Source organism: Coregonus clupeaformis, chromosome 1 (assembly GCF_020615455.1).
Source record: "Coregonus clupeaformis isolate EN_2021a chromosome 1, ASM2061545v1, whole genome shotgun sequence".
NCBI lineage: Eukaryota > Metazoa > Chordata > Actinopteri > Salmoniformes > Salmonidae > Coregonus > Coregonus clupeaformis.
Window position 1 is genome coordinate 65,758,686 of NC_059192.1, and position 15,201 is coordinate 65,773,886.

General features: G+C 44.6%; 1 protein-coding gene across 7 annotated transcripts in view; it reads left to right on the top strand.

The window, feature by feature from the left end:
* The first annotated feature begins 993 nt into the window (after positions 1-993).
* LOC121530976 (paired box protein Pax-2a-like) overlaps positions 994-15,201 on the top strand; it is a 46,465-nt gene continuing 32,257 nt past the window's right edge. For 2 of the 7 annotated variants that reach the window (XM_041836409.2, XM_041836405.2), the window contains exons 1-6: positions 997-1,639; positions 3,225-3,402; positions 3,760-3,780; positions 4,279-4,476; positions 10,251-10,330; positions 10,793-10,912. In XM_041836409.2, coding sequence (XP_041692343.1) covers positions 1,597-1,639; positions 3,225-3,402; positions 3,760-3,780; positions 4,279-4,476; positions 10,251-10,330; positions 10,793-10,912 — 640 coding nt within the window. In that variant the 5' untranslated portion in view covers positions 997-1,596. Of the gene's footprint in view, positions 1,640-3,224; positions 3,403-3,759; positions 3,781-4,278; positions 4,477-10,250; positions 10,331-10,792; positions 10,913-15,201 lie in introns of all 7 variants that reach the window. The other 5 variants (XM_041836407.2, XM_041836411.2, XM_041836410.2 and 2 more) reach the window with 3 other exon arrangements.

The window sequence follows — 15,201 nt, forward strand, 5'->3', positions numbered from 1 at the left end:
GGCCTATTTATCGAAGGTAATCAATATTAATATTACTGTCATCGTTAATCCCATGAACGTGGAGCATCCACAGTTTGACTCGCAGCCTGAGTTGGACCTTCTTTGACACCAGAAGGTATACTGTCGGTTTGAACGGTTTAGACAAATGAAACCTGTGAGCGCCATCTACAGAAGGTGTGGAGGAGAGCACGGCGGGTTGTGTTGACACACACTTGCCACCCCGGCACCCCGCTCCCCTGTCCAATCTCACCTCCAACCCGTACACTACTAGCCCCTCGGCCCAGTCAGCGCAGGCTGTACATCCATCACAGCAAGGTGGTCATGATCACCGAATCAATAAAATAACATTAAAGGTCAATGTATCGACGACCGATTGTCCAGAGCCGTCCACTCCCCTCTTCAAGCCCCTTATCGTTATACTTCATATAGTAAGTTAAATCTATATACCTAAGACATGCAGCGTTTGTTTACATGTAAACAACGTGTAAAAAACACGTGCATTGAGCTGTAGGCCTACGTAGCAAAACATGTCAAATACTTGAATATACATGCATGATGCATTAGCGTCATTAAAGTAGACTAGAACAACGATGCATACCAGCAGCCTACATAACATAATCTCAACAAGAAAATAATGATTGACCAAAACAGGAAATATGGATTAGGCTATTTGTACAGTTATGTCAACTTGTAAAACGTCTAGTTTAGTACATTCACCCAAATGTTAGTCTATTCCTATCTCAGTCCGTTATTCATCTAATAAGAGAAACTCTAGATATTGATAAAGTCAAAAATGGCTTTCATTTACCCCTCGTCCCGATCTAATGTCTGGAAACTCTGATCTTAAAACTCTGAGTCCATTCCTTGCTTATTTCCCTCCCCTTTCGGTGTGTCAGACCCTGGGACCTCCTCGTTTGGGCTCCAGGTTTTTGCGTTGGCGAATCACAAAGTGTTGGAATCTATTGCCTTTGTCTGACAACTCATCCATAAGCAAGGGGTTCCGCGGAGGGGAGGGGGGCAGGCAGCTTGCTTTTAGAAACGCACACACGGAGAGGGGCTTCATTCTCAACCCAAAGATTCAGGCTAACGCATCCACGAAAAGAGGAAGACATCGGGGCACCAGACTCCCACAGTGTGTCCATGTTTCTTCTGTCATGTCTATGCGTATCTGAGCGTACTACCCACCGCAACCAACCAGCAAATCAAGGCCGGAACTAGGATCTATTTATATAACCACAGGACTGTCAGGAGCGGTTTTAGACGTAAAGGTTTGTCCTGTTCGTCATCATGTTCTGAGAAAAATCATCTCATCATTCCAGGTTTTGAAAATCCAACTCAAACTGAAAAACATTTTCCACGTTGATGAACTAAGCGTCGGTCATGTTCTGCACCTGACCAGCGGTAGCCTCTATTCTCGGCACGGACTGATACCACGACCGCAACTTTTAGAAGAACTTCAACCCTCTCATTGGCTGAGTGGAGGGAAAAGCGAAATCTTTCATCGAATAAAGTTTTTCAGATTCTTCCCATTTTTATCTGCATTACAAAGGCGAAACGGCGACTTCCATTGATTATCCGTCTTTCCTTTGCTATCCGATGGATATTCACTGCAAAGTAGATCCGTTCTCAGCGATGCACCGTAAGTAGATAATGAGTTTTTCAGATATTGCTGTTTGCAACGAAAACTGAGCCTGTGAAAACAGATAATGATTATAGATAGGCCTATAGCCTAGCTAATATTATCGTTGACAGCGATGCACTCATTTCATTGACAAAGCAACATCGTCTGCATGTTTGTTGCATATCACAACTGACAAACAAAAACCCTCCAGCGTTTTCATGTAGCCTGAATTACAGTGGCATAGGGAAAACGCAAATCCAATGAAGTTCAATGGGAATGTTAATATTTGGAAGACACATTTTAAATTATTTTTATACTGAAAATATTGTGTATGTAAAATGTGCTTATTTACAGACCGGAGCACGTACATCTAATATATTCTTTGTTGGTATTTTTCTCAATTGTGCATAATAAACTCCTAAACAGGCCTAGGTTTTGCGTAGCGTTACCAAATTAGAAAAACATAGAAGAACACCACATGTAACATTGGAATTAGTAAACCCGTCACCAGGTTAATAAGAGTCAATGACAGGTCCGTGCCAATTTATTAGGCCAATATTGTAATAGGCAGCAATTTATTGATTGACCAAATAACACTTAAACAATATATATATTAAAATAAACAGTATCTTAATTTAATATAATATTGTTAAAATTGACTTGACATGATATTGATAGGCCTTATTGTTGTTGTGACGGTGAAATAATGAATTGGGTCTGTTTTCATTTAGATATTGTTTCGCTCATGCTTTTTTAAATAATTTACCCCTTCTTCATTTACAAAATAATATGTAATATGAGTAATCAAAGCGCTTAATTATTTATAATTACGGAGCAAAGAAAATGAAAGAGCGTGTAACTCTATCGCCAAACCCGAGCCGTGGGCCAGCGTTGAAAATATAACCGCCTTGTATTAAACGATATAGGGGAGTGATAATACGTATTATTACTGCAGTGCTAACATTTTAGAAAATATAATAGGTCTAATTAAAGCATGAAGAATATTCCAAGTATCATATAGACCATTTATGCTAATGACGCATGTGTTTATAAGTCGTTAAATACCTTATTTTTTGGATTGTAAAATTACAGCATTGCTATTGAACTGGATAGCCTACAGGAAACTCTAGCCTTATATTCCATGGAGCAGCAATATTGGACAACCAACTATTCACGTACAAATATGTTATAGTAGCTAATGGTAGGCTATAATATGATACTGTCTCCCCTTCGAAATGGGTAAAAACATTTTTAACGATAAAAGTTATAGCCTACCTGACCTTGTCACGCACATCTTCAGAGAAGCCTACAAACAGAGTTGATAAACATTTAAAAAATACATGAATTGATGACGTCCCTTGGAAAGAATAATACAGCCTCCAACCCAGCACCACATGTCCATCTTAAAAGACATGCTTGGATACAGGCAACCATTACTATCACATTCAAAGACAGGACCGTGTGCTTAGATATGATACGTCTAAAATGTTCAATTGAACCATTGTAATGCGATACAATGCTTTTATAGCTGAGGTGATACTATATATGCTGCAAAATCTCCCACACCCTGTATTTAATGTTATGGTTTTCTGTGCTGTTGTTGTCTCCCATATAGGGCACGGCGGTGTGAACCAGCTAGGGGGGGTGTTTGTCAACGGCAGACCCCTACCTGACGTGGTGAGGACAAGGATCGTAGAGCTCGCGCACCAAGGAGTGAGACCCTGTGACATCTCGAGACAACTACGGGTCAGCCACGGCTGTGTCAGCAAAATACTGGGCAGGTAAAACGGAGAAAAAACAACCAATCATGAGAAGGAAAGACGCATTCTAAAAAAAATGTTTGAACCTGTCCTGCAACTCTTATCCCTACATATTGGCAGATCCCAAATAAAACAGATTTGACCAAAATATAATAAAACATGGCTAAAAAAAGGGAGGAAACACGTCAGTATATTAGACGCACGTAATGAGGAGATAGGAAACAATATCTGACTTAATCCTAGCCATCACGAGGAGAGGTACTGTGTCTGTACACAGCTAAACTGGCATCCCCGTAATTTAGGCTATATCAGATTACAACTGAATTGTACTGGGTTCGTGTCCGTACGACATTTGAATGTTTTTAAAATATTTTTCAGCTATCAAAAGGATTTTAAAAGGTATTTGTTTTATGCACTTGGAATGTTTGTCTAAATTAGTTAAATATCAACACTTGGTAGCATGTCATTTGAAATTAATTGCATGTTTTCTTAATCTTTTCTTAATCTTTTGGCACAGAGAATAAAGTTGGACACCATTGTAATGGGTTGTACCCGGAAGGAATAGCTAAATTGTTTGACCATAAGTCTTTGCTGTTATATTTGGATCCTACAACGATTTTAAGTCACTCCACCTCACAGATATATAATATAGCCTAGGCTATGAAGTATATATAAAGTTTACCTCAGACGACAATGTGCACATTTTGGAGATGTTTACGGGTTAAATGCCCTGTAGGCGTAACAAAGTATTTTGGGGGCATAAGGTGCATAACACTCGAAAACATCCACACATCTAATGATAATTGAAATCAACTCTAGCCAAGAAAACGAAGAATTGTCCATCCAACATATAGCCTAGATGTTTCATGATCGATACGTTGTTGATTATTGTTGCAGATACTACGAGACCGGCAGTATAAAGCCAGGAGTTATTGGGGGGTCCAAACCAAAAGTGGCGACTCCAAAGGTTGTGGATAAAATAGCGGACTACAAGCGCCAGAATCCGACCATGTTCGCGTGGGAAATCAGAGACAGACTGTTAGCTGAGGGCGTCTGTGACAACGACACGGTTCCAAGCGTCTCGTCCATTAACAGGTAAATAATATTTCTTTATTAATAATTACATAACCAATAAGCCTATTCCTTTGAACGAAAACGTAAAATATTAATATGTCACCCTCAAACATCTGGGAAATATATACAATCATGAAATTGGGAAACATCATTGCAAATTTCATCAAGAAAATGGACAAATGACAATAATAGCAGCAGTGATTTCGTCTGTCCATGTTAAGGCCTCAACGCCTAGCCTACGTTTTCCTTTTTCAGGAGCCTTTATTATAGACCGCATTATTTACATCCGTTGGCTGTTATACGGGGAGAGCATTTTTATGACTATTTAACAGCATGCCTAGGCTACATTTAACTTGTGAGTGGTTAAAACACCTGCTTAGGCCTCAAATTACGGGGGTCAAATATATCTAAAGCATCTTCAAAATCCTCATGAACTCTCAGGGTATTGCTATCAATTTACGTTTTCCATCTATGAACTGCACTGCACTGCAGAGTTTGACAAACTTTTTCCTCCCATCGCGGGTGGTCTCGACCGTGCAATTCAATCTTTCAGTCCAAACTCCCCCAGCAATCAGCAGTATATCTAGGACGAAGTGAATCTGTCTGGATGAAAACCGATCAATAGGCCAAGCCGGTGACCAGATCCCGCGTGGCACCGAAAGCCCAGCAATTGTTCAATACCAGCACATCTAATGTGTTGTATAGGACATTTTCTTTACAGAGTAGGCCTGTAGCTGGTTTGGTTTGAAGCTTTGTGGAGTCGTGCGGTCTATTTCAAAACGAGTACCTGTATGTATATAAATCTTATATTTTTTCTCCGATTTGCCTTTGGAAAATGCAGTTGCGTTTTGTGTTATTTGTCATATCGCTGTTACAGTTTGTAAAATAGTGTGATTGTTATCTGCCAAAGCATTAGGCCTATAGTCATTTATTTGTCCAACCAGCCAAACAAATAGGGGGAAGTGTATTTTCACTAAAAACACGTGTTATGAATTCATTATCAAATGACATTTTATGTACATAAATATTCTGAAAACTTCCCCAAACAAATATAATTTGGAGAGGATCCCGCCTGCCACAATGGGCAAGGTTGAGGTCAGAAGGTGTATTTATGGTTGATATGGAGAACTGTATTATAATACCATCACATATAGCCTTCACTTCTGTCAAGTAACAAGGAAACATCATGATCACAAAGAGGACTTTTGAGTGCATTGGTGAAACAGACCTGGGGTGAGAGAGAGATAGCAGAGAGAGAGAGAGAGAGAGAGCAGAGATAGCATTGTGAGAGAGGGGAGGGGGAGAAAGAGACAGAGAGAGAGACCCCCTACCCGCCAGAGATCCTTGGTGATGAACTTTCGTTAAGAGGCAGTGTTCCATAGAGGCAGCATCAGCATTACACTTTAATGAGCTGACTGCAAAAAAAGAGCGTGGACAGACAGCCCCACACAAGACATCTTTTAAATAGAGAAAGAGCTGAAGAAAAATTCATTTCATGCCTCGTGGTTGCTTAAAAAGGACCATTTAAGCAGGCTCAGACACATGTATGTGATATATTCACAATGTACATTCATATAATTAAAATACCCACCTATAACGTTTTCAATTAGAATCAAATTCAATCTCGCTTTGCTATTTTGAACTGAAATAAGCCACTATGTGTCTTTGTTAATTATGGGGGGATATTAAAATGTGAATAAAAATAAATGTAATTCTATTACCCAAAGATGAGAGCTACTTTGAATTTATTTTATTTCACAATGCTGAATATTTCTCTTTGTGAAGTGAAGAACCTTTTAGAGGTTACATTTTAAATTTCAATTATTTTACACCTTATTCTCACCCTGCTGTAACACACACACACACACACACACACACACACACACACACACACACACACACACACACACACACACACACACACACACACACACACACACACACACACACACACACACACACACACACACGCAGGCCCTGCATACATACATACACACACACACACACACACACACACACACACACACACACACACACACACACACACACACGCACGCATGCATATACTCAAACACACATGGTTTTAACCCAAGTTGGTCCAATTAAATATTTTGACAGAATTGTTGGATAATAATTGTATGAAACATTTGTATAAACCTGCTTTCTTGAGACCATAAAGTCTGTTCTACAGTGAAAGGCTGAATGCTAAGCATGCATCAGTAGGCTATATGCATAGGATTATGAGTCAATAACAGTTACAAACACGCTACACATTCCCAGGAAGTGTGTTCTAAAATGGTATTCGAAACATTGGTTGAGGTTCCATCCAGTTCACCATGTACGCAATAGACCAGCAGTAACTTCGTATTGGCTAGTATATCTGTAAACAATATATCTGTAAACTTATCTGTAAACAAGGTGAATCACAGGAGCGTTGGCTAGTTTAGCACTTATCTGTAAACAAGGTGAATCACAGGAGCGTTGGCTGGTATAGCACTTATCTGTAAACAAGGTGAATCACAGGAGCGTTGGCTAGTTTAGCACTTATCTGTAAACAAGGTGAATCACAGGAGCGTTGGCTGGTATAGCACTTATCTGTAAACAAGGTGAATCACAGGAGCGTTGGCTGGTATAGCACTTATCTGTAAACAAGGTGAATCACAGGAGCGTTGGCTGGTATAGCACTTATCTGTAAACAAGGTGAATCACAGGAGCGTTGGCTGGTATAGCACTTATCTGTAAACAAGGTGAATCACAGGAGCGTTGGCTGGTATAGCACTTATCTGTAAACAAGGTGAATCCCAGGAGCGTTGGCTACTCTAATGAAGCTTAGACAAAGGGAAGGACTGGGACTACTGACCGCTACTCTAAAGGGTTTTATGGCCAAACAAAAGTGACCCCAGCCAGGACTGTTGACATAAGAGGATGTTCTAGGTTTAAACACTCTTCCCCTGCATGCATTATTAACTGTTACAGAGATCCTGTTGTACTTGGTGTCTGGCTGGACTGGGTCTGGGCCACCGCGCCACAAGGAAGAAATTACCTCCCACAACAAGTAACGCTGCTAACGGCTACTAGACATAAAAAAGGTCCTCAATGGCGCTCAATAATATTGATTCAGAAGTAAAGCAATTTTAATATTTCTTCAGGGGATTTTCAGCAACAGCTAAGTCATTAATTCATTCCTCCAAATTGCTTATTCGATATCAAGAACATGTATTCCAAATAAAGTCTTTGGATTTATATTGCACACAGAAGTCAGGGGGTCAAATAACTGCTATGGAGAGCAGTGAAAAAATGCAAATAAAATATTGATATGTGATCTCTGGGAAGGCTAGTCATTGTATTGTAGCTTTGCCCTAAGGAGAGGTCTGACAGTGGTGGATACTTTACTCCTTGAACCCCCCAAACAATATCAATATCACAGGCATCTTAACAATACATAGTTGAATATCTTAGCCCTTTGAGTCTGCAGTCTACAACATAAATACTAGATTTGAGGGGTTTAAATTAAAATCATGACGAGTCTATTGACGCACCCGTGCATCAATCTAAGTAACATAATAATACAAAAATCCCCATCAAAATCCATCAGTTTAAGCTAGAGATATCTTTCTTTTTTTTAGCATGGGCTGCGTCTCAATCCTCCACATCCACCTATGTCGGCCTTCCGCCGCTACAGCGGTGTTTGTCAGACCATGAGACATCCCCGAAAAAATCGGTCTTCTCACGAATAAGTCTGTAGCGTCCCGAATGGTTTAGCCTACAAACTAATATGAACGCTCTATGGAAAGATGAGATTCTCACCAACACGATGATATTCTCAATTTTACGACCTCCACAAGTGTCATGGGACTCGTCTGACGGTAACTTGGTACCGGTTTAAAAAAATTAATGGAGTTATGGAGGTAGTTTTGTGCCAACAAAAAAAAAAGGGGGTTAAATATGTGTCCACTATTTCCTCAGCTTTCTGATATCTACTAGATATAGGACAGACACTTCAAAACCTTATTCCTTATGATAAATGTTTTGACTGTCTGTTTTGCCATTTATGAATGTGTTATTCAATGCGTTTCTATGGGCTTTAGTAGTAAAGGCCAAATTCAATAATTGTTAAATATATTTTTTGAAAACCCCGCCCCCCAAAGGCTTAGACTTTTAGTTAACGTCTAAAATACTGTAGATGGTGTAAATTGCTAAATTGTTCAGTTTCAGGCCAAGCGGTTCAATTTGTAACATTATCTAATAAAATAGAGGCCTTAAATAACAATACTCTTTTTGTTAATAAAATACAAAGAAACCTCCAATTCACAACAACAGAGCTGTGTTAAGGATTAGGAAACCAACCAAACGTGAACTGGGATACGTGCCATTATTCATCCTCAAAGTCCTTACTCCACCTTTTACGCTCCGCCCGTGTTCTAAAATAGGAACACACCACGTCATACATGATAAATAGTTTTAAAGTTTACACATTACAATGACAGCTCCCTCTTCCCCACGGTGCCAGTCAGTTTAAAGGAATCTAATGCTGGCGTAAGCTTGTGCAAGGCAATAAGGAAATATTGCTTTCCTGTCACATATAATTTATAGCTTTCTATTTGCATCTGTTTGGGCCTGTGACTAATCCCCAACTTTTTCTCCCCAAGCCCTCGATCAATAGACCCTCGTCCACACTGGGGTTGGCAATGGGGGCTGCTGCTGCTGAAGCTTTAGAGACCTGTCCCAAATGGCACCCTATTCCCTATATAGTGCACTACTTTTGACCATGGCCCGTAGGGATATAGGGCTATGGGTGCCATAGGGCTCGGGTCAAAAGTAGTGCACAAATGGGGAATAGGGTGCCATTTGGGACGCAGTCCTGGCCAAGCCAAGGACCAGCAGTCAGAGAGAGAGCCCTGTAAACCTTTACCGTGTGGGAGGGAGAGAGGGAAAGAAGGGAGGAAAGAGAGAGAAAGAGAGAAGGAGAGCTGATTAGCTCAGGCCAGGTAGAACCAGTGAAGCCAATCATTGAGGTGAATTGATGTGATTTCATGCTTTGTTTGCAAGATCACCTCTCAGAGCAGAAGTGGAATGAAGACTTTTCTTCTCTATATCTCACCTTTTAAAGGTACAGTAGGTTTTATAACACGTAGGCACTGCTGTTTCTACATCTGGAGTTTGGATTGGATTGGATCCTTACTACTGACATCTCACTCAGACACAAAGCACTATGGGTCCTGGTCTCACTCAGACACACAGCACTATGGGTCCTGGTCTCACTCAGACACAGCACTATGGGTCCTGGTAAAACATAGTGCACTATATATAGGGAATATAGTCCAACGTCTATTCAACAACATCCAATCTGTGATTGGAAGAGGTTTAGGTTGCAAAAAAAACAACAAGTTAACCACAGACCATTCTGGCCCTTCATTCACGGCAATGTTCAAATGATGCTGTATTGTGTAAAAAGCCAGTCAACTGATCCAAGAGAAGGAGGCAGCACTGACGCCATCTTGCCAGTCAACTGATCCAAGAGAAGGAGGCAGCACTGACGCCATCTTGCCAGTCAACTGATCCAAGAGAAGGAGGCAGCACTGACACCATCTTGCCAGTCAACTGATCCAAGAGCAGGAGGCAGCACTGACACCATCTTGCCAGTCAACTGATCCAAGAGAAGGAGGCAGCACTGACGCCATCTTGCCAGTCAACTGATCCAAGAGAAGGAGGCAGCACTGACACCATCTTGCCAGTCAACTGATCCAAGAGCAGGAGGCAGTACTGACGCCATCTTTTCTTTCCTGTGATCACAGGATAATACGAACAAAAGTCCAGCAGCCTTTCCACCCCTCTCCAGATGGAACATCCCTGTCTGCACCAGGCCACACCATGGGTAAGATCTATCATAACCCTAACCCTTACCTGCCCTAACCCTTATAACAGGCCACACCATGGGTAAGATCTATCATAACCCTAACCCTTACCTGCCCTAACCCTTATAACAGGCCACACCATGGGTAAGATCTATCATAACCCTAACCCTTACACCAGGCCACACCATGGGTAAGATCTATCATAACCCTAACCCTAACCCTTACACCAGGCCACACCATGGGTAAGATCTATCATTTTCTACTCAACTGAACAACCTGTCAAAATAATAATATTATATACCATTTAGTAGATGCTTACATCCAAAGCAACTTACAGTAGGCTACTGCGTGCATACATGTTCTTATGGGTGTCCTGGGAATCGAACCCACGATCCTGCAAGTGCCATGCTCTACTGACTGAGCTACACAGGACCACAAAATGAAGGTTAAATAATAATTATAAAATGTCTCTTTTCCCTCAGTACCGAGCCAGGCCTCTCCACCTGTAACAAGCCCTTCCAATGACCCTGTGGGGTCCTACTCCATCAACGGCATCCTGGGTATTCCCCGGTCAAACGGCGAGAAGAGAAAACGAGATGAAGGTAAGAGAAGAGCCAGTCTCATTCCTGAGAATAGTATCTGTCCCAGAATGCTGTGGTGTTGTTGTCTGACTCAGAGCACCTTGTTGTTGTCTGGCTCAGAGCACCTCGATGTTGTCTGACTCAGGGGCACCTTGATGTTGTCTGACTCAGAGCACCTCGATGTTGTCTGACTCAGAGCACCTTGATGTTGTCTGACTCAGAGCACCTTGATGTTGTCTGACTCAGAGCACCTTGATGTTGTCTGACTCAGAGCACCTTGATGTTGTCTGACTCGGAGCACCTTGATGTTGTCTGACTCAGAGCACCTTGATGTTGTCTGACTCAGAGCACCTTGATGTTGTCTGACTCAGAGCACCTTGATGTTGTCTGACTCAGAGCACCTTGATGTTGTCTGACTCAGAGCACCTTGATGTTGTCTGACTCAGAGCACCTTGATGTTGTCTGACTCAGAGCACCTTGATGTTGTCTGGCTCAGAGCACCTTGACGAGTTGATGTGTTCTAACATGGATATACTTCAGATCAGAACGGATCAGAGCATTTCCATTCAAAATAGAAAATACTAAATAGCACAGCTCACAGTCTTCATAACAACATACACGACTAGCTAGTGGACAGCATCAGACATTCTGATGTGCATTGCCAGAGCGCAGCGATAGCACAGTAAAACCATGAGGGCTAAATGTACCATGATAATGTGTTCTAGTGTGTCAAGAAGAAGAGGAAGAGCTGTTTGATTTGAAGACATGACCTCCACTGTTGTCTCGTGCAATTAATCTTTGTTTGAAGTGATTAAGAGGGGCTTAGATAATTACATGTCAAGATGATGTAGCCAACCACCCAGGTCACTCAAGAAACCAACGTCTACCACCTCCGCTGTAGAAGACACTTTTAACACCAGCAGCACCTCATCCTCTCTCTCTCCCTTTATCCTTCGTGTTCTCTCTCTCTCTCTTGCTCGTTCTCTCTCTCTCCCTTTATTCCTCGTTTTCTCTTTCTCTCTTGCTCGTTCTCCCCCCCGTCTCTCTTCCCCTCTCTTTTTACTGACTCAAAGTGTAGGTTAGTGGATATAAGAAGCCTGAGGCCATATAGATTATTGGATCTGTAAGCAACAGGCTTTCTAATGTCACTACATAAGCATCTGGTGAGAATAATGGAACAGGACCATTCATTCACAACCACACTGTGTTAAGAGGATATGAACACGATGGAAGGGGACTGGTGTCGGGGGAAAGGGCAGGTATGTCAAACTGGGAGGGGAATGAGTCCCTTATTTCTGCAGTATGTAAGGAACATAGCTAATGAGCGTACGACGATATGCGGTAGGTTTGCATACCGTTTTTTTTTTTTTTTGGTCCTGTATGACATTTGTCAGGTGGAAGCGCGAGCACCGAGCAGGGTTTGTGGGGGTATTCGGTGGAATATAATGTTTTATGAGTGTGCTGTGTGGAGGGATGGAGGAATGGAAGGATGGAGGGATGGAGGGATGACTAATGACATGTCAAAGGTAGATTTCCTGGCAGAGATATAAAAACCAGCATGACGTGGACATGGCAAATGACATAATCAACTATCTTCCCCTGTAAAGAGATGCTGCTAGCAGAGAGAGATCGTAAGGCATAATGCAAACGTCTGACATTTTAAAAGAGTTCATTTTCAGACTATTCTACAAGAGCTCTTTCCTATTAGCCGGGGTGTAATATCTAGTCATCGGATGATAGAAGGCACACATTTCTATGCAGATTGATACTGAAGGGCAGAGTAGGCATTAGAGGACATGGTGAGGAAGGACCTAGAAGGACAGCTAGAGAGAGAGACAGAGAGACAGAGAGAGACAGAGAGACAGAGAGAGAGAGAGAGAGAGAGAGAGAGAGAGAGACAGAGAGACACAGAGAGAGACAGAGAGACACAGAGAGAGAGAGAGAGAGAGAGAGAGAGAGAGAGAGAGAGAGAGAGAGAGAGAGAGAGAGAGAGAGAGAGAGAGAGAGAGAGAGAGAGAGAGAGAGAGAGAGAGAGACAGAGAGAGAGACAGAGAGAGAGCAGAGAGAGAGAGAGAGAGAGAGAGAGAGAGAGAGAGAGAGAGAGAGAGAGAGAGAGAGAGAGAGAGAGAGAGAGAGAGAGAGAGAGAGAGGCATTAGAGGACATGGTGAGGAAGGACCTGTAAGGACAGAGAGAGGGGCTCGTAGAGAGAGCGAGGAGAGCTGCTCGGCGGCGTGTTTTGGAGGGTCCTCTCCTCTAATAGATGACAGCCCCATGTTTCTACGGCTATTCAGTCTCAAATGATCTCCTTGATGTCCTGCCATTTCCTTGATTTAAGTTCCCTGGCCCGGGCGGCATGCTGATGAAAGAGCAGAGCAGAGGGAAGCGGGGGTGGTGGGTGGTGGGGGGGGGGTCGAAGGAACGGGGGGTCTGTGGTTCTTATATAAGGTGCGTCCAGAATGGTGCCCTATTCCCTATATAGTGCACTACTTTTGACCCGAGCCCTATGGGGAAAATAGGGAATAGGGTGCCATTTGGGACGCACAAATACTCCCTCTCCAGCCCTAGTGAGAGCAGAGGGAAGCAGGGGGTGTAGGGTGGTTGGGTGGGCGTGTAGGGTGGTCGGGTAGGGGAGTGTAGGGTGGTCGGGTGGGGGAGTATAGGGTGGTCGGGTAGGGGAGTGTAGGGTGGTCGGGTGGGGGAGTGTAGGATGGTCGGGTAGGGGAGTGTAGGGTGGTCGGGTAGGGGAGTGTAGGGTGGTCGGGTAGGGAGAGTAGGGAGTGTAGGGTGGTCGGTAGGGAGTGTAGGGTGGTCGGGTAGGGGAGTGTAGGGTGGTTGGGTAGGGGTGGTAGTGTAGGGTGGTTGGGTAGGGGAGTGTAGGGTGGTCGGGTGTGTAGGGTGTGGGGTGTAGGGTGGTCGGGTAGGGGAGTGTAGGGTGGTCGGGTAGGGGAGTGTAGGGTGGTTGGGTAGGGGAGTGTAGGGTGGTTGGGTAGGGGAGTGTAGGGTGGTTGGGTAGGGGAGTGTAGGGTGGTTGGGAGTGTAGGGTGGTCGGGTAGGGGAGTGTAGGGTGGTTGGGTAGGGGAGTGTAGGGTGGTTGGGTAGGGGAGTGTAGGGTGGTTGGGTAGGGGAGTGTAGGGTGGTCGGGTAGGGGAGTGTAGGGTGGTTGGGTAGGGGAGTGTAGGGTGGTTGGGTAGGGGAGTGTAGGGTGGTTGGGTGGGCGTGTAGGGTGGTCGGGTAGGGGAGTGTAGGGTGGTCGGGTGGGGGAGTGTAGGGTGGTCGGGTAGGGGGTGTAGGGTGGTCGGGTGGGGGAGTGTAGGGTGGTCGGGTAGGGGAGTGTAGGGTGGTCGGGTAGGGGAGTGTAGGGTGGTTGGGTGGGGGAGTGTAGGGTGGTCGGGTAGGGGAGTGTAGGGTGGTCGGGTAGGGGAGTGTAGGGTGGTCGGGTAGGGGAGTGTAGGGTGGTTGGGTAGGGGAGTGTAGGGTGGTCGGGTAGGGGGAGTGTAGGGTGGTCGGGTGGGGGGAGTGTAGGGTGGTCGGGTGGGGGAGTGTAGGGTGGTCGGGTGGGGGAGTGTAGGGTGGTCGGGTAGGGGAGTGTAGGGTGGTCGGGTGGGGGAGTGTAGGGTGGTCGGGTGGGGGAGTGTAGGGTGGTCGGGTAGGGGAGTGTAGGGTGGTCGGGTGGGGGTGTAGGGTGGTCGGGTAGGGGAGTGTAGGGTGGTCGGGTGGGGGAGTGTAGGGTGGTCGGGTGGGGGGAGTGTAGGGTGGTCGGGTAGGAGCGTGTAGGGTGGTCGGGTAGGGGAGTGTAGGGTGGTCGGGTGGGGGAGTGTAGGGTGGTCGGGTAGGAGAGTGTAGGGTGGTCGGGTAGGGGAGTGTAGGGTGGTCGGGTAGGGGGAGTGTAGGGTGGTCGGGTAGGGGAGTGTAGGGTGGTCGGGTAGGGGAGTGTAGGGTGGTCGGGTGGGGGAGTGTAGGGTGGTCGGGTAGGGGGAGTGTAGGGTGGTCGGGTAGGGGAGTGTAGGGTGGTCGGGTAGGGGCGTGTAGGGTGGTCGGGTAGGGGAGTGTAGGGTGGTCGGGTAGGGGAGTGTAGGGTGGTCGGGTAGGGGAGTGTAGGGTGGTCGGGTAGGGGAGTGTAGGATGGTCGGGTAGGGGGTGTGTAGGAGGGTGATATGGTTGTTACATACTCCCTCTCCAGCCCCAGTCAATAGTACCCACCTGGAACCACAGGCCGAGGGACAGTGATAGTTTATCTAACAGATCAACCCCAGGCCCTCAATCCTCTCTCACACATCATGGCTCATCAAAACAGTGCTTTAAAAACAAT